Below are 18,527 nucleotides of genomic sequence, written 5' to 3'. Positions count from 1 at the left end.
GTGTTAGTCACTGCTGAGGTGATCTGTTGCCAAGGACTTCCAAAAGGTGGGATGAACTGGTATGGACGTATGCTGGGAAGAAAACAGGAGGATTGGCAAGGAAAGAAGGCAGCGGATGCTGAGAGGATGGAAATGTACAGAAATGTCAGCCAGCAGTGGAAGAGGCCTCCCAGCTGAGGATCAGGAGGAGCAAGGACTTTGTGTGAAGACTTGTCACATGTGGTGAGGGCCTAGTAGCTGTTTATAGTGATGGAGATTGCTGTCGTGGAGGCAGAAGGCAGCTCCTGAACCATGGAGAAGGAGGGAGAGAGAATAGTTTCCCTGAGGCTAATGAGTTATGTGAGAGTCACCCTTCGTTCCTGCAGTCGTTCGTGCTCCCACTCTCACAGAGCTCCTGCAGCCTGAGTTCATCTGGTTTGATGTCAGTGGAGAAGAACATGAAATCCTTCAGAAGTCCAATACAGCCTATGTTTTTGGAGTTTTGACTCCTCTCGGAAGTTGAGAAGAGTTTGTGTTCCTTTAAAGGGAGCACTCAAGAGTAGGGCAAGCGTGTTGCAGGATCATTTTCAAGCCAGCTGGTTCATACTTCTTTTGTTCTTCTGTTCCTTTTGTTTCTGGTTATGCTTCATTTTGATTATACATGGTCATCATAGAATCAAAGAATGGTTTTGGTTGGAAAACACCTTTAAGATCATTGAGTCCAACCACTGATCCAGCTCTGCTAAGTCCACCACTAGGCCATGTCCCTAAGTGCAACATCTACTCATCTACCACCCTCCGGGAATGGTGACTGAACCACCTGCCTGGGTAGCCTCTGCCAGTCCCTGAGAACTGTTTTGCACTGTGGCATCATCTTGCGTCATTGCTTTACAAACTGAATTTTGGCAGCTTTCAAAGATCTCCCAGGTTGTGGTTTGGATAACTTCAGCCTCAGTAAGGTTTGCCCACTGTACAACTAGCAAACTGGACTACTTTTTGCCCCTAATGCAGTTTGCTTTTTAGCACCTGTGCTCCAAGACTTGAGTGGTGGTAAAACTGGCAATAAAACTCAACACTTCTCTTGGAAAAGACCTCTAAGATCATCAAGTCCAACCGCCAACCCAACACCACTGTGCCTACTGAACCACGTCTTGGAGAACAAGACCAAGGGTTGTTTAGCCTGGAGAAAAGGAGGCTGAGGGGAGACCTCATCATTGTCTACAACTGCCTGAAAGAAGGTTGTAGCAAGGTAGGGGCTGGTCTCTTCTCCCAAGTGACAGGCGATAGGATGAGAGTGAATGGCCTCAAGTTGCACCAGGGGTGGTTTAGATTGGGTATTGAGAACAATTTCTTCACCAAAAGTGTTCTTGGGCACTGGCAGAGGCTACCAAGGGTAATGGTGGAATCCCCATCCCTAGAGGGATTTAAAGGATGAGGTGTTCAGGGATCTGGTTTAGTAGTGGGCAGGTACGGTTGGACTCGAAAATCTCAAAGGTCTTTTCTAACCAGACGATTCTATGATTCTGTATCCTGAAGTGCCACAGCTACACCTTTGTTGAACCCCTCGAGGTCTGGTGACTCCACCACTGCCCTGAGTAGGCTCGTCCAATGCTTCACCAGTCTTTCAGTAAAGACATCTTTCCTGATATCCAGTCTAAACCTCAATAATAATCTCAATTAAACATATCAAAATATATGCCTTTTTATGTGTGATCCTGAATCTCTCTTCTCTCTTCCCAGGGGTCACACCGTGAAGGCAGTATGTGAGTCCTTCCACTTAGCCAAGGATGCTGGATTTAAAGTGGTGGCACACATGATGCCAGATCTACCAAACGTGGGTCTCGAAAGGGACATGGACCAGTTTGTTGTGAGTATGGCTTAAAACAACTGAGAGTTTCTGGTTTGTTCCAGCTCTTCCATCTAACACTGCCTCTCTTAGCTCAGCTATTGGTTGCAATCGAGGCCAGAATTGTTTCTTAAGGACAAAGAATTCAAAATTCATTTTTGAGGGTGGAGAGTGAGAAAGATTTGTTGAACTACTTCATCCAGAAAATTATATCCTTGCCTTATGAAAGACTGAGTCACTCGGGTCTCTGTGGAATATAGCTCTTCCAGTATTAACCAGGGCTCTTACTTTTTTCCAAGGTGGTTTTCTTTCTTCGGATTTAGAACAGTATGTGATTCGATGTTAAAAGCATGCTATCTCGCAGGTAATTAATTGCAAAGAAAAGTGTATACGTGTATTAAAGCATCTCTGTTCTTGACTCAGTGCTGTTCAATCTCTTTATCAGTGATGTGGAAGAAAATTATTTCTAGAGAAATGGAAATGAGAAATAAAGAGCAAATGGTAAAGAGTGGAGGATGAACCACTTCATCGAGTGGCGGTGTCGGTACTGGGACCAGTGGTGTTTAGCATCTTTGTGGCAGACGTGGACAGTGGGATTGAGGGCATCCTCAGCAAGTTTGCTGACAACATCGAACTGTGAGGCACAGTTGACACACCAGGGGGAAGGGATGGCATCTAGTGGGACCTGGAGAGGTGGGCGTATGCGAACCTCATGAAGTTCAAACAAGGCTAAGTGCAAGGTCCTGCATCCGGGTTGGGGCACTCCCAGACACAAACACAGGCTGGGCAGAGAATGGATTGAGGAACCATGAGGGGAAGTGCTGAGCAGGGGAATAAGAAAACCAGGTGGTACTTTCAGAGGAGGAATTCAGGAATACAGAGAGGGTGACAGAGTGAAGACCAGCTCAAGTGACAGCCCTGTTAATGACCTCAGAAACTTGAAGTGGGGTTTGCAGATGAAGTTAAGATTTGATGCCAGAGAACATAAAGATGAGGAGTTGGAGGATGAGTAATCAATGTGGAGGATGAAGCTCTCAAGTAGTAATGTGATTGCAGAGAGAGGAAGAGAAATAGGAGTTGGAGAGGCGGGCTGGTAGGCAAGAGGTGATGGATCACATCAACATGCATAAGAATTACACCTGTGTTGTTTTAAAGAGGAGGTAGTACGAGAGAAGAGAAGAAAGAATCAAAATTGTATTACAGAGGATCCCAATGCAGTCTGCGACTGGAGAGCACACAACAAAAGCCTTGTGTGAAAAAGGCAGCTTGCCCGGCTTAGTGAGCACTTTGTGGTTCAGAAAGTGGAATTGCAGGGAACAGCAGTGGAGAGGTGCTGGAGCACCATGACGTGCTTCAAGATGGAATGGTAAAGAAGAGACAGCTCTCCTCTTCGTTTACCTTCTCCTCTGCCTTTCTCACCATGTCATAAATGCTTTATAACTTATTTTTAAAAGATCCTTTGTTGTAAGCAAGAGAGAATAGAGGGAAAAACACATCACAGAAGTGTTCACCAGACAGCAATTCCTTCTTCCCTTCTTATCAGCTAGATAAGTGTGTCCTGCACTTGTATCACAACCCCATGTTGCACTCCAGGCTTGGGGAAGAGTGGCTGGAAAGCTGCCCAGCAGAAAAGGGCTGAACATGAGCCAACAGTGGGTGTTGGTCCACAGTGGCTGAACATGAGCCAACAGTGGCCCAGGTGGCCAAGAAGGTTAAGAGCATCCTGGCCTGGAACAGTCATGGTGTGGCCAGCAGGAGTAGGGAAGGTATTGTCACCTTGCTCTTGGCTCTGGTGAGGCTGCATCTCAAATCCTGGGTTCAGTTTTGGGCCCCTCAGTTCAAGGAAGATATTGAGGGGCTGGAGCATATCTGGAGAAGGGGAACAGAGCTGGGGAAGGGTCTGGAGAACAAGTATTATGAGGAGCAGCTGAGCGACCTGGGCTTCTTCAGTCTGGAGAAGAGGAGGCTGAGAGGAGACCTCATCACCGTCTACAGCTTCCTCAAAACGGGAGGAGGAGGAGCAGACGCTCTTCTCTTTGGTTACCAATGACAGGACCCGAGAAAATGACAGCAAGATGTGCCAGAGAAGGATTAGGTTGGATATCAGGAACAGGTTCTTCACTGAGAGAGTGCTGGAGCACTGGAACAGCTCCCCAGGGAGGCAGTCATGGCGCCAAGCCTGATAATACTCCAGAAGCATTTGGCCAGCGCCCTTAGACCCATGGTGTAAATGTTGAAGTTGTCCTATGCAGGGACAGGAGCTGGACTTGATGATCCTTGTGGGTCCCTTCCAACTCAGGACATTCTATGATTCCACATAAAAGGAACCGGATGACTTTAGAAGGGCTGAGCACCTTACCTTCATTACTAGTTGATAGACTAAATACAGGGAGTTCTCCTGGGAAGGTAATAGCTTGCTGATTGTGCTGACTGCATACTAAAAATACTGGGTGCTTTTTCAAGCTGAACAGGTAATTATAGTTCTAAGAGTAACATTGCTTCTGTCCCTTATGACCTATTGATTTCAAAGTGTTACTTGCCACCTCCATCCAGCATCCAGGATGCCCATCAGTTATTCTTTTGGAAGCATATGCAGGTTTTTGAAGTTCTCTGTGTCTGTAGCAACTGTTTTCCTGGAGAGTTTACTAATAATGATCCAAAATCTTAATTTATTGATAAGATTGAGTTTATTAGGTAGTCCTTTATTATATGTATCTTCTTTTACACCAGTGGTTACAAAGTGTTTTTTCCCTGCTTTCATCTCGAACATTATTCAAGTTAGAACACAAATCCAGGCTCAGCAGAGAATGGAAAGGCAGCATCCCTGAGGAGAAGCATTTCTGGTGTTGGAAAAGGAGAAGCTCAACATGAGCTGGCAATGGGTGCTCACAGCCCAGAAAACTAACCGTGTCCTGGGCTGCATTCAAAGCAGTGGGACCAACAGGGTGAGGGAGGGGATTCCGCCCCTCTGCTCTGCTGTGGTGAACCCTCACCTGGAGCCCAGCATCCAGCTCTGGAATCCTCAGCACAGGAAGGATATGAATCTGTTGGAGCGAGTCCGCAGGAAGCCACAAAGATGATCCAAAGTCTGGAGCACCTCTGCTATGAGGACAGTCTGAGAGAGAATTGGGGTTGTTCAGCCTGGAGAAGGCTGCGGGGAGATCTTACAGCAGCCTCAGAGTACTGAAAGGGGCTCCAGGAAAGCTGGGGAGGGGTTCTTGATTGCAGGGTTAAGATGAGGGGGAACTGTTTTAAGCTAAAAGAGGGGAGATTGAGATGAGATCTTAGGAAGAAATGTTTTGCTGCAAATGTTTTGTGAGGGTGGTGAGGCCCTGGCCCAGGTTGCCTAGAGAAGTGGTGACTGTCCCATCCCTGGAGGTGTTGAAGGCCAGGTTGGATAAGGCTTTGAGCAATCTGATCCAGTGGGAGGTGTCCCTGCCTGTGGCAGGGGGATTGAAACTGGATGGCTTTTAACGTTCCTTCCCACCCAAACCATTCTGTGATTCTATGCTTCTACACTTTTTTAAACAGCCTGGACACACTCGTCCTCTGCCCCAGTTATATTGTGATTCTCGACTCCTTCCCCCATCACACTGCCTCTTTTCCATTGTTAATTGATTCTTGCTACTGCCTCGGAGGATTTCATTTCAGCTCCAGGTCTTTCTACCTCATTCCATATATGGAAAAAGGCTGCAGGGTGGGATCATGCTCTGCTTCCTCCCGTCACCTGTGTGGTTGTGCCAGGAGTGCCAGGTAGCATACATGTACACACACACTTCACTCCTCACTGCTGCCAAACATGAGTCTAACAGATAAAGCCCAACTCGCAGTGCCTCACGTAGCAGGTGGTCGGGGAAAATAATTAGAATAATAGCTAGAATAAATCAAGGACTCAGCGGGAATAATGAAATTGTTAGCAGAGCAGACACCTCATTCTGCGGAACGCGATAAACACTTGGCTTTGCTGCTGTAGCGCGAGCAAGATGAGGTGACTCTAGGGGTAAATGGTTGGGAGGATTCATGAATCACACTTGCCAATGGGCTACCAAGCAGAACTTTGGATTTAAGCAAAAACTTTAGGAGGCTAAAGAATTCCCAGGGTGCTGTTACTAATTCCTCGTTCTGTTTCTGCAGAGGCACGGAGCAGCAATAGTGCAATCAACAAACTGTATCTTCTCTAGTGTAAATGTTGTGAAGCTGGAAGCTTTTATTAATGGGGAAGGTATTGCTGTGCTTGCCTTTATTTTATCTTTGTAGAATGAGTCATAGAATCATAGAATGTTTTGGGTCAGAAGGGACCTTAAAGCCCATCCAGTTCCAATTCCAGCTGCCGTGGGCAGGGACACCTCCCACTGGATCGAGTTGCTCAAAGCTCTGTCCAAGCTGGCGTTCAACATCTCCAGGGATGGGGCATAAAAGTGTAGGCAGGACCACTTAATGATCAGTCCTGGAGACAGGAATCTGGCTGAAGAAGTTCTTGGTTCCATTCCGCAGAGCCGTTCTTATGTTCTTTAAAGAGATCACAATCCCTGAATGGTTTTAGTGTGGTGAAAATTCCTTTCCTTACAGTCATGTGTCAGACCATATGTTTCTGAAGGAACTGCAAAATAAGCATTTCCCAAAAAGACTAATTTTATTGAGATGCCTGATGGAGCTACAATCCATGTGTAAGTGATGCAGAGGGCTTTGTGTGTGTTGAACATCAGAGAGAAATCATAGGCACATAGAATCATTTGGTTAGAAAAGACCTTTGAGTTCATCGAGTCCAACTGTTCTTGTCCACTACTAAAGCAGATCCCTGAGCACCTCATCTACCCTTATTTTAAACATCTGCAGGGATGGAGACTCAACCACCTCCCTAGGCAGCATCTGCTAGTGCCCGAGACCCCTTGTGGTGAAGAAATTGTTCCTAATATCGAATCTAAACCTTTTGAGGCCATTTCGTCTTGTCCTATCATCTGTCACTTGGGAGAAAAGACCAACCCCCACCTCACTACAACCTCCTTTCAGGCAATTTTAGACAGTGATGAGGTCTCCCTCAGTCTCCTTTTCTCCAGTCTAAACAACCCCAGTTCCCTCACCTGTCTTTCATAACACCTCTTCTCCAGATCTTTCACCAGCTCCGTTCCCCTTATCCAGATGCGCTCCAGCCCCTCAATGTCTCTCTTGTAGTGAGGAGCCCAAAACTGAACCTAGGAATTGAGGTGCGGCCTCACTAGTGCTGAGTACAGGGGGACAATCCCTTCCCTACTCCTGCTGGCCACCCCATGGCTGATCCAAGCCAGGATGCTGTTGGCCTTCTTGGCCACCTGGGCCACTGCTAGCTCACATTCAGCTGCTGTTGACCAACTCCCCCAGGTCCTTTTCTGCCAGGCAGCTTTCTAGCCATTCAACCAAGATAATGGTTGTAACAGGAATGTCCTTTCTCTTTGCAATGTATTTGATGTTGCTGTAAAGCTTTAAATACCCTCATATCACCTTTAGCTGTAAATAAGGAGTTGGTTTTCCCGAGGGCTCTCATTTTTACCACGGAGATGAAATTCCTAATGAAACTAATATAACACACCTCTAGCAGAAGCTTTTAATAACTGCAATAAAAGATGGTTAAACTGTTGATCTACATTGATTTTTCGCTTTGGGAAAGACAATTATCTCTGTTTTTAAATATAGTTCTGAAACATTTAGTGGAGTAAATGATTTTCCTTTCAATCCCCGCTAAACATCTCATTGAAACATGGATATTGGCGGGTAGCCAGCGTTACCTCTGAAATGTGTCCTTCTTTGTGCACGAGCACATTTACAGCATCAGATTAGGCGCTATTTAATGATTGGTCCTTCCGTTACTAGAGCTTCTCTTCCAATGTCAGTAAATGTTTGAGCTAAAACGCTGTTCGCTTTGGAAACAATTACAGTTTCATGAACGACGGCCAACGCCGTAGTAATTTTTATGCTAATTAGAAACATGGTAGTAAGAAACAGGCTATTTTTAGAAGCTGTTTTCACAGATAATTGCACTCAGAATTTCTGCGTATAAAATATCTCGATAAAGCTCCAGTGTGTGCCCACTTCTGCAGATGGTTGGATTGTTTGTGCAAAGCTGCTCTTCTCCAGCGTCTGCTTTGCTCACTGGGTGTCTTTGCAGCTCCAGGTGTGTTTCCTATAAAGCAGGTCAGGCTTCTCTCTGGATATGGAAAGAAGTAGGAGTTAAAGCTGCAGCCCTTGGTGTGAGCATGTTTAGGAGCAGAACAGAATCATAGAATCATAGATTGGATTGGATGGGAAGGGATTTTAAAGCCCATCCAGTTCCAACCCCCCTGCCATGGGCAGGGACACCTCCCACTGCATCAGGTTGCTCAAAGCCTCATCCAATCTGGCCTTCAACACCTCCAGGGATGGGGCAGCCACCACTTCTCTGGGCAACCTGGGCCAGGACCTCACCACTCTCACAGTAAACAATGTCTTCCTAATTTAGGCAAACAGCATTGTTCAAGCAACTGAAAGCTTGCCGTCAGGGTGGATAAGCCATGATGTCCCAATGAAATCTTTGAGGACTTAGTTGTTGGAGTTTTTTTACATAAAACCAAAGCATACTGGAAAAGTGTTGTGGTTTTACCATGAACTTAATAAATTATAGAAGCTTTTGCAGGGCTAAGTGGAGTGGGAGGAAGCAGACGGCTGTATCAATGGTCAATATGGGAAAGAGAAGTCTGATGAAGGAGGATTAGTTTATCAAAACCATTGTAGAGTTGCTGGTCTCAATGTTTTTAGAGTAGAAGACACACTTTAAAGGGCTCTGTGTTGCAAAACTTGTGTACTTAAGACAATGAAAAATGCTGTATTTCCTATCCTTAGCCGTAGGGAAAAGCTGACCCTCACAGAAACATAAAGACCAGGGTTCTGTTCTTGGTAAAAATGAAGGTGAAACTTCACAGCAAATTGATTAAGGTATTCTCATGGGTTTCTCCAAAACTGCGTAATAAATGGAGGGTCACTTGGAGCACCTGCAAACCTGAGCAGATGGGTCTGCTCGGTGCGGTGAGCACAATCTGGAGATATTTGTCTTGATATTCGGATAGATCCTGTGTTCAGGAGTCAAACCCATGCTCCAAGGTCACGTTGCCGCTGCCCAAGGCCTCTTCCAAATGTTAAATGTCTCCTCTTATTATTGAGTTGTATTGTAGCAGTGCCAGGAACTGTGGCAGAGCAGGATCTCCTTGCAATAAGTTATGGGTGAACTTCGACGAAGCAAAAGTCCAGTGAGTGTTAGACAGAAGGCAACTTGTAGATCATAGAATCACAAAAGCTGGGAAAGACCTCAAAGCTCATCCAGTCTTAGTAGTCAGCCCAACCCCACTGTGCTGACTAAACCATGTCCCCAGGTGCCATGGCCACATGTGTTTTGAACCCCTCCAGGGATGGGAACTCCACCACTGCCCTGGGCAGCCTCTGCCAGGGCTTCACTCTGTCAATAAAGAAATTGTATCTAATATCCAATCTAAACCTCTCCTGGCACAACTTGAGGCCATTTCCTCTTGTCCTATGACTTATTACTTGGGAGAAGAGACCAGCACCCACCTTGCTCTTTCCAGGAGCTGCAGAGAGCAATGAGGTCTTCCTTCAGCCTCCTCTTCTGATCCTGACAGTCCAGGGTAAAAAGAGGTCTTGAGAGGGATGGGATGGGAGGCAGGCATGTCCCCTCCTCGTCTGGCAGCAGCAGCTTCTTATACCATTTAGAGAATTGGGGTATTTATGAAACTGAGGGTCTTTGTCTTAGTAAGTAACTTTCTGGAGGCAGCTTCGCATCTGTGGGTGCTCCTGTCTATTAGTTTGTCTGAAATGTGTTTGTTTGCACCCCAAGAGCAATTTTTTCCTCGGTTTGATGTGGTAAAGTCTTTCTTCCAAGCTGAAAGTTGTGGGGATTTGAAGAGGCATAACAGCTTTCAGTGCCTCAGAGGGTGGATTACATGGGCCTTCACATTCTTCACTCTGGATGTTAGCAGAAACATCCCTTTTTCTTATTTGACATTCAGAGTCTATATATGAGGCATTATGGAACATCCTAAAGGAAGCAGATAGATTATTCTGTTAAATAGCAACCAAAACCATATGTTTTGGTTAATGTGCGCTGTTTGTAGTAGTTCACTAACGTGTGTCAAGGTCTTCAATGATCTATCTACTGATAAATGTTAGTATTTTGAGCCTCTTCCTTTAGGAATTTAAAGACTAGCAAACTGAACAGGCAACATTAATATGGAACAAGATGATATTGACAGCAAGGTTGAGTGAACTCTCAGCAAGTTTGCAGATGACACCAAGCTGAATGGTGTAGATGCAACACCGGAAGGACGGGATGTCATCCAGAGGGACCTGGACAGACCGGAGAAGTGGGCCTCTGAGAACCTCATGAGGTTCAACAGGGCAAAGTGCAAGGTCCTACACCTGGGTCAGGGCAATCCCCATTTTCAGTACATGACGGGGGATGATGTGATTGAGAGCAGCCCTGCAGAGAAGGACTTGGGGGTGCTGGTCAATGAGAAGTTTGACATGAGCCGGCAATGTGCGCTTGCAGCCCAGAAAGCCAACCTGGGCTCCATCAAAAGAAACGTGGCCAGCAGGTCGACGGAAGTGATTCTGCCCCTCTATTCCTCTCTTGTGAGATCTCATCTGGAATACTGTGTCCAGTTCTGGAATCGTCAGCGTAAGAAGGATATGGAGCTGTTTGAACGGGTCCAGAGGAGGCTGCAAAGATGATCGGAGGGCTGGAGCACCTTCCCTGTGAGGACAGGCTGAGAGAGTTGGGCTTGTTGAGCCTGGAGAAGAGAAGGCTTAGAGGAGATCTTATGGTGACCTTCCAGTACCTGAAGGGGGCCTACAGGAAAGCTGGAGAGGGTCTTTTCATAAAGGCTTGTGGTAACAAGACAAGGGGTAACAGGTATAAACCGGAGAGGGGCAGATTTAGACCAGACATCAGGAAGAACTTCTTCACCATGAGAGTGGTGAGACAGTGGAACAGGTTGCCAAGGGAAGTTGTGGATGCCCCATCCCTGGAGGTGTTCACGGCCAGGTTGGATGGGGCCTTGGGCAGCCTGATCTAGTGGGATGTCCCTGTCCATGGCAGAGGGGTTGGAACTAGATGATCTTTAAGATCCCTTCCAACCCAAACTATTCTATGATTCTGTGATTCTAACAAACTTTCTGTTTCACCTGCTGTGTGTTAACAGGCTACAATCTCTGATGGTTTTCTACACCCTAATATATGCTGGTCTTCAGGCCCGGTCTGCATGGGTTCTGGAAGAACAGGTCCTGCTTGACTAACCTGATCTCCTTCTGTGACCTGGTGACCCTCCTAGTGGATGAGGGAAAGGCTATGGACGATGTCCACCTGGACTTCAGTAAGACCTTAGACACTGTCTCCTACAGCATTCTCCTAGAGAAGCTGGTGGCTCGTGGCTTGGATGTGCATATGCTTCACTGGGTAAAACACTGACTTGATGGACGAGCCCAGAGAGTTGTGGTGAATGGAGTTCAATCCAGCTGGTGGCCAGTCACAAGCGGTGTCCCCAGCGCTCGGTGTTGGAGATGGTTCTGTTTAAGATCTTTATCAGTGACAGGGATAAGGCAATTGAGTCTCAGTCAGTTTGCAGGTGATAGTTAAGTTGGGCAGGAGCGTTGATCTGCTCGAGTGTTGATCTCTTGAAGGCTCTGTAGAGGAGTCTGGACAGATTGGGTCCATGGGCCAGGGCAATGGGATAGGATTCTACAAGGCCAGATGTGACCCCCGTACTTGGGTCACAACAACCCCATGCAGCGCTCCAGGCTTGAGAAGGGTGGCTGGAAGGTTGCCCAGCGAAAAGGCCTGGGGTTCCTGAAGGGGGTGTGTGTTCCCAGGCTGCTCCGAAGGCAGTGAAAGGCACAGTTTGGTCTGCACTTCTCGGTCAGTAGGCCATTGTCGCTATCAGTGAAGGCAGATCCTATCATTACATTTTAATTAGACTTGCATTTACACAAAAGAGGGGAAAATGCAAATTTTGAGTTAAAATGGAGCCACATTTTTGAGCCACAAGCTTCTATTAATGCATATAATTAAACTACTAAGTGATTGTTCGTTCCCTGTAGAGTTGGAAGTGTCATTCAAGGCGGTAGCTTTCAAGTGCTACCAGCATTCATAGTTATAAATAATACAGCTGATGGCGATAAGGAATGCTGCAATTTGGAGAGTTCAGATAATGCTCATCTTAATGCAGTCAGACATTAATTTAATCGTCTGTTTAGTGCTGGGGCTGTAGTAGAGGAACCAATTCAAGAACCAGGTTGAGTTGCACATGACCGGGAGTGGACAGTCATTAGAAAATAGATTTTGGTGACGTTTACTTCTTTACTTTTACAAAATCGTAACATTTTAGTTAATCGCTTTCCAAATTACTGCCCTTATCCTATAATCGATATATTCTGGAAGTGCTGAACATCTTGAAAGCAGGAAGATTAAGGATGGCAACTGAATCTTTGGGCTGTAAAAAGGTGAAGTAGAATCCCATAAAATAGTATTTTTCATGTTTCGGAGAAATGCACATTTTCAGGGTCTTCAAAACTCGTTTCTAATTTGTTCTGTGCTTAAAGTGGTCAGGAAAATCAGATAAAAACTGCAAGGTATAATCTTTTAATATCAGCTGAGTTGTGCTATTACTGGACTTGAAAATGGAACCAAACTGCCATGTGGTCTTACTGCAGTCACAAATCGTTTGACCTTTGTGTTGCAACTCTGAGCAGGCACATGAGTGACGAACAGGTTTTGTCTTTGTAAAGGTTATTGGAAACACACACAACAATGAAGTGTTGGAAGTTCAGGGCTTCATCTCCTGATTTTGTGACCTCTTCTACTCAGCATTGGTGAGGCTGGACCTCAAATCCTTGAGCACCTCACTGCAAGAAAGACATTGAGGCACTGGAGTGTGTCTGCAGAAAGTCAATGAAGTTGGTGAAAGGTCTGGAGCGCAGGGGTTTTGGGAGCAGCTGAGGGATCTGGGGCTGTTTATCGTGGAGAAAAGGAGGCTGAGAGAGAGACCTTATCACTGTCTACAACTGCCTGAAAGGAGGTTGTAATGAGGTGAGTGTTGATCTCTTATCCCAAGTGAGGGGCAATAGAACGAGAGGAAATGGGGTGGTTTAGATGGGGTATCAGGAATTCTTCACCGAAAGGGTTCTCAGGCACTGGCAGAGGATGCCCAGGGAGGTGGTGGAGTCAGCATTGCTGAAGGGATTTAAAAGATGGGCAGATGAGATGCTCAGGGATCTGGGTTAGTAGTGGACAGGTATGGTTGGACTCGATGATCTCAGAGTTCTTTTCCAACCAAACAACTGTCATTCTATGATTCACTTTCTTCAGTTTGCATAGTGTTAGTTTGACTTTTGGGTTTCAACTCATGTAATTTTTCTTGGACAGTAATTACAATGTCGTGCAATTTTTAAGACTTTGAGCAATTGATGGGAGTTGGGTGAAAGGATTCCATCCCGCACTTTGATACGTCTGCCTTGATGAACAAATCAGTGGCTTCTTGGCTTTGAAATGACTGATTTTACACCCTTTGGACCCTGATTATTCATAGTGTCTGTGAGTTTACGAGGTGGTGGATGAATGGATCCTATGGATGCCATTAGCTTTAATAACAGGGAACTTCTACAACAAAGGCATATGCTACTAAAATCAATTACCGTTCCCATAAAATATGTTAGCGGCTAACTTGTATAACCTTGTAGACTGAGTGTGTGTTGATGGGATCTTATTAAGATTCATTGCTTGTCATTCACAGAGCAACTGCTCCTACAAGGAGAGTTTGTTTAATGGAGCTCAGGTGAAGCAAAAAAATAGTGGCTTCCAGGATTCTCTGCTTACTCATTGTATTATTGACTGTGAAAAAGTACTCAGCTTTTCTTTCATACCACATAAATTGGGCAAGGTTATGAGAAACTGTATTTTAGAGTTTGAAAAGATCCATGTTTACTGTGAAGGTGGTGAGGTTCTGACCCAGGTTGCTGAGAGAACTGGTGGCTGCCCCATCCCTGGAGATGTTGAAGGCCGGGTTGGATGGAGCTTTGAGCAACCCGATCGAGTCGGAGGTGTCCCTGCCCATGGCAGGGGATTGGAACTGGATGGGCTTCCAACCCAAAGCATTCTATGATTCTATGTTTATGAACCCCCAGATCATTTGTGTTTCAGCTGACCTGAATTGACTGTATTTTTAATTACAATTAAATGACTTTGATATCATGTCCCATCTGTTCTGTGCACACACAAATTTAAAATTTTACCCTAACATCCGTCTTTATGATATGAGACGTTTTAAATGCTGGTTAACTTATTGTCTTTAGCTATAGGGTAGAAAACAGGTGCAAGAAGGACTCTGAGTTTATGGAGTATGTCTGGAGAATGGGGAACAAAGCTGGGGAAGGATCTGGAGCTGAGGAGTTCTGGGAGAAGCTGAGGGAGCTGGTGCTGTTTAGTGTGGAGAAGAGGAGGCTGAGAGGAGACCTCATCACTCTCTTTAGCTCCCAGAAAGGAGGTTGGAGCCAGGTGGTTGCTGGTCTCTTCTCCCAAGTAACAAGGGGTAGGATGAGAGGAAATGGCCTCAGGTTGTACCAGGGGAGGTTTAGATTGGATACCAGGAACAATTTGGTTCCTGCAAGAGTTGTGAAGGGCTGGCAGAGTCTTCCCTGTGCAGTGCTGGAGTCTCCACCTCTGGAGGGGTTCAAATAAAGTGTATACCTGGCTCTTTGGGACCTGGTTTAGTAGGCATGTTGGTATTGGGCTGATGATTCAACTTGAAGATCTTAGAGGTCTTTTCCAACCTTAGTGATTCTGTAATTCTCTAAAACTTCACCTTTAAAGAAAATTGGTTTCGTAGTTTTGAAGTTGTGTGTACTTCCATTTGGAATATTTATGCATGAGAGCACTACGCAGCATCCTCAAGTGATTCAAAAGGACTGGAAATACATAAGGATCCTTTCTCTCTTGGTTGTCTTTAACATCTTACTTCACAGTGCATGAGCAGATGCGGATTTAAGCCTTGATTGAGTGCTTGTAGAGCTGTTGGAAAGCCTCCTGTCGACTCCAGTGACGCTCTGGATGGTGGCCTCTGGAAGACGTGTTGTCTCAGCAATTGAATTTGTTTTGGCAGTAAACTCTTCTGAAACTTTTTATCAGTTGAAGACACCTTTTAAGGTGTCTAATTAAAAAAGAAAAGGCTACAATTCCTACAAATGCTTGGCATGTGTTGGCATTTTATGCTTCCTTTGTTCATGAGAGGCTTAATCAAAACTGTTTGTAAATGGGAAAAGGTTAAGCTGCTAAATAGTGGGATTTACAGAAACTATTTAAAGTTTACTGTCAGAAAAAAGGGGCTCTGGGAAAACAGAAGACTCTGCTTTGTTGTATGTTGTATCTTTTTTAAAATTAATAACTTTTGAAATGATTAAAATTGAGGAATGTTTTGAGAAATAGTTTAAGAAATGGATAAAGGAAGAGTAACCAACACACCTACCTAGACCTGTGCAAACCTTTTGACACTGTCCCACATAACATATTGGTCAATAAGTTGGAGAGACATGGATTTGATTGATGGACTACTTGGAGGGTAAGGAATTCGCTGGAGGGTTGCACCCAAAGCGTTGTGGTCAGTAACTCTATGTCCAAATGGAGAGCGGTGACATGTGCTGTTCCCCAGGGTTTGGTATTGAGACTGGCTTTTAACATCTTTGTCTCAGACATGGACAGTGGGATTGAGGACACCCTGACCTAGTTTGCCAACAACATCAAACTGTGTTGCACAGTTGACATAATGAAGGGAAGGGATGACATCCAGAGGGACCTGAAGAGGTGGGGCTGTGTGGGCCTCATGAAGTTCAGTATGGCCAAGGGCAGGGTCCTGCACCTTGGGCAGGGCAATCCCAAGTACAAGTCCAGGCTGGGCGGAGAATGAATTGGGAGCAGCCCTGAGGAGAAGAACTGGGGGTGCTGGGGAGAGAGAAACTAAATATGAGCCAACAATGGGCGCTTGCAGCCCAGAAAACCAAACCATGTCCTGGGCTGCATCCAAAGCAGTGGGACCAGCAAGGCAAGGGAGGGGATTCTGCCCCTCTGCTCTGGTGAGATCTCACCTGGAGCCTAGTGTCCAGTTCTAGAGTCCTCAGCACAGGAAGGACATGGATCTGTTGGGGTGAGTCCAGAGGAGGCCACAAAGATGATCCAAGGGCTGGAGGATGTCTGCTATGAGGACAGGCTGAGAGTGTTGTGGCTGTTCACCCTGGAGAAGAGAAGGCTGCAGGGAGACCTTGGAACAACCTTCTAGTACTGAAAGAGGCTCCAGGAAATCTGGGGAGGGGCTCTTGATCAGGGAGTGCAGGGATAGGATGAAGGCGGACAGTTTGAAGCTGTAAGAGGAGAGATTGAGATGAGCTCTTAGGAAGAAATGTTTTTCTGTGAGTGTGGTGAGGCCCTGGCCCAGGTTGCCCAGAGAATTGATGGCTGCCCCACCCCTGGAGGTGTTGGAAGGCCAGGTTGGATGGGGCTTTGAGCAACCTGATCCAGTGGGAGGTGTCCCTGCCCATGGCAGGGGGTTGGAACTGAATGGGCTTTAAAGTCTCTTCCAAACCAAGCCATTCTGTGAGTCTATGAAGTAAATAAGTTAATTTTTTTAATGCCAGCATTTCTGCAGTCTGAAGTAGCGTTATCAGTGAGCTTCATATATTGGCATAAAATGTGCAGCATGTGCTGCAAAATTCACAATATGATCAGAACTGTTAACTTTTGACCTTGCCTTTGGCTGCTGGATGATTTTAACCTTAGTGCTGTGTGGATGCCTTTGCCTTTAATCTGCAATATAAATCAGGGAATGTTTAACTATTCAGCCTGATGAATCAGATATGCTTTTGTGTTCAGTATCAGTGTGAACATTAATGCATAGCCTTACTGAAGCCTTTTTTTCCTCACTGGAGTGGTTTATTTACCTTCCAGTAGCTCATTTGGGAAGCATCATTGCTTCCTTACCTTAATGTCTTTCTCTTCTTCAGTGCCACTTGGCCACAGAGCTCCTCTTGGCAGAAAGAGCACTTCTTACGGGATGTTCTCATTCCTTTTTCACAGTTGCTTTGTTTTACATTAGAGCGCCTCTAACCACTCAGAAAAGAAGGAAATCCATCCTTTTGGGTTGTTCCAGGACAAAAGGATTCTGAATTACTTTTCTGACCCTACACTACCCCATATGCTGTGTGACTGTAGATTTCACAGCTGCTTGCTTTGAGAAGAAGTCCAGGGAATTAATGGCGTCGAGTTGCACCAGGGAAGGTTTAGATTGGATATTAGAAAGAATTGTTCACTCAAAGAGTGGTGAAGCCCTGGCAGAGGCTGCCCAAGGCAGTGGTGGAATCCCCAACCCTAGAGGGGTTCAAAAACCATATGGTTGTGGCACTTTGGGACATGGTTTAGTCAGCACAGGGAGGCTGGGCTAATATTGGACTGGATGAGCTGAGAGGTCTTTTCCAGCCTTAACAATTCCATGATTCCTTTTCTCCCCTCTTTGCATCTAGAGCATCAGATTCACACGAGGGCCAGCATAGAAGAAGCAGAGTGAGTGGTCAACCAAGGGCAGAGCGTGCTTGCCTTCTCTGGTAGCCACTATTGACAGTATTGACCTATAAAGTCAAGCTAAAACCTTGGGCAGAGGGGAGAGCACACGCTTCCAAAAGATGCATTAAGCAGACAGAACGGTTCCCAGCTGTCATCATAGAATCACAGAAATCTGAGTAACCTGTGCCAGTGCCTCGCCACCCTCATTGTAAAAAATGTCTTCCTTATATACAGGTTAAATCTCCCCTCCCTTAGTTTAGAAATGTTCCCTCTCATCTTATGACTACAGGCCCTTGTAAAAAGTCCCTCCCCAGCTTTCTTGTAGACCCCCTTCGGGTACTGGGAGGCTGCTCTAAGGTCTCCCCACAGCCTTCTCCTCTCCAGGCTGAACAACCCCAGCTCTCTCACTCAGCCTGTCCTTCGATGGGACGTGCTCCAGCCCTCGGATCATCTTCGTGGCCTCCTCTAGACTCACTCCAACAGATCCATGTCCTTCCTATGCTGGGGGCTCCGAATCCGGATGCAGGACTCCAGGTGGGGTCTCACGAGAGCAGAGCAGAGGGGCAGAATCCCCTGCCTGGCCCTGCCGGTCCCACTGCTTTGGATGCAGCCCAGGACACGGTTTGGCTTTCTGGGTTGTGAGCCTCATGTTGCGAGCTCATATTTAGCTTCTCATCCCCCAGCACTGCAAGTCCTTCACCCTCAGGGCTGCTCTCAATCATATCATCCCCTAGCCTGTACTGAAACGAAGGAGTGCCCCAACCAACCCAAGTCCAAGTTGCAGGACTTTGCTCTTGGCTTTGTTGAACTTCATGAGGTTCACATGGGCCCTTCTCCAGCCTGTCCAGGTACCTCCGGATGTCCCTCTGTCACATGGAGGTAGGTCCTGTTTCTGATCTGACTGGAAGTTCAACTTGATTAATCTCATGAGTCCCTTCCAACTAAAGATATCGTGTGGTTCATCAGTGGTGGTCAACAGACAGTGCCGTAACCCAACCCAACACTAAACAAAAGGAAACCACTGTCCTCAAAATGCACATTAGGTTCTCCTGCATCAATGAGGTGAGTCATTGTGGTCAAGGG

The 18,527-nt window shown here is 46.1% G+C and overlaps 1 protein-coding gene across 1 annotated transcript in view; it reads left to right on the top strand.

The window, feature by feature from the left end:
* Nucleotides 1-18,527, top strand: part of ELP3 (elongator acetyltransferase complex subunit 3) — a 131,669-nt gene that overhangs the window by 49,843 nt on the left and 63,299 nt on the right. The window contains exon 9 of the mRNA XM_009563769.2: nucleotides 1,720-1,846. Coding sequence (XP_009562064.1) covers nucleotides 1,720-1,846 — 127 coding nt within the window. The remainder of the gene's footprint in view (nucleotides 1-1,719; nucleotides 1,847-18,527) is intronic.

Source organism: Cuculus canorus, chromosome 3 (assembly GCF_017976375.1).
Source record: "Cuculus canorus isolate bCucCan1 chromosome 3, bCucCan1.pri, whole genome shotgun sequence".
NCBI classification, from domain to species: Eukaryota; Metazoa; Chordata; class Aves; order Cuculiformes; family Cuculidae; genus Cuculus; species Cuculus canorus.
Note: the sequence above shows the minus strand (reverse complement) of the source record. Positions and strands in the feature narration are given on the sequence as shown.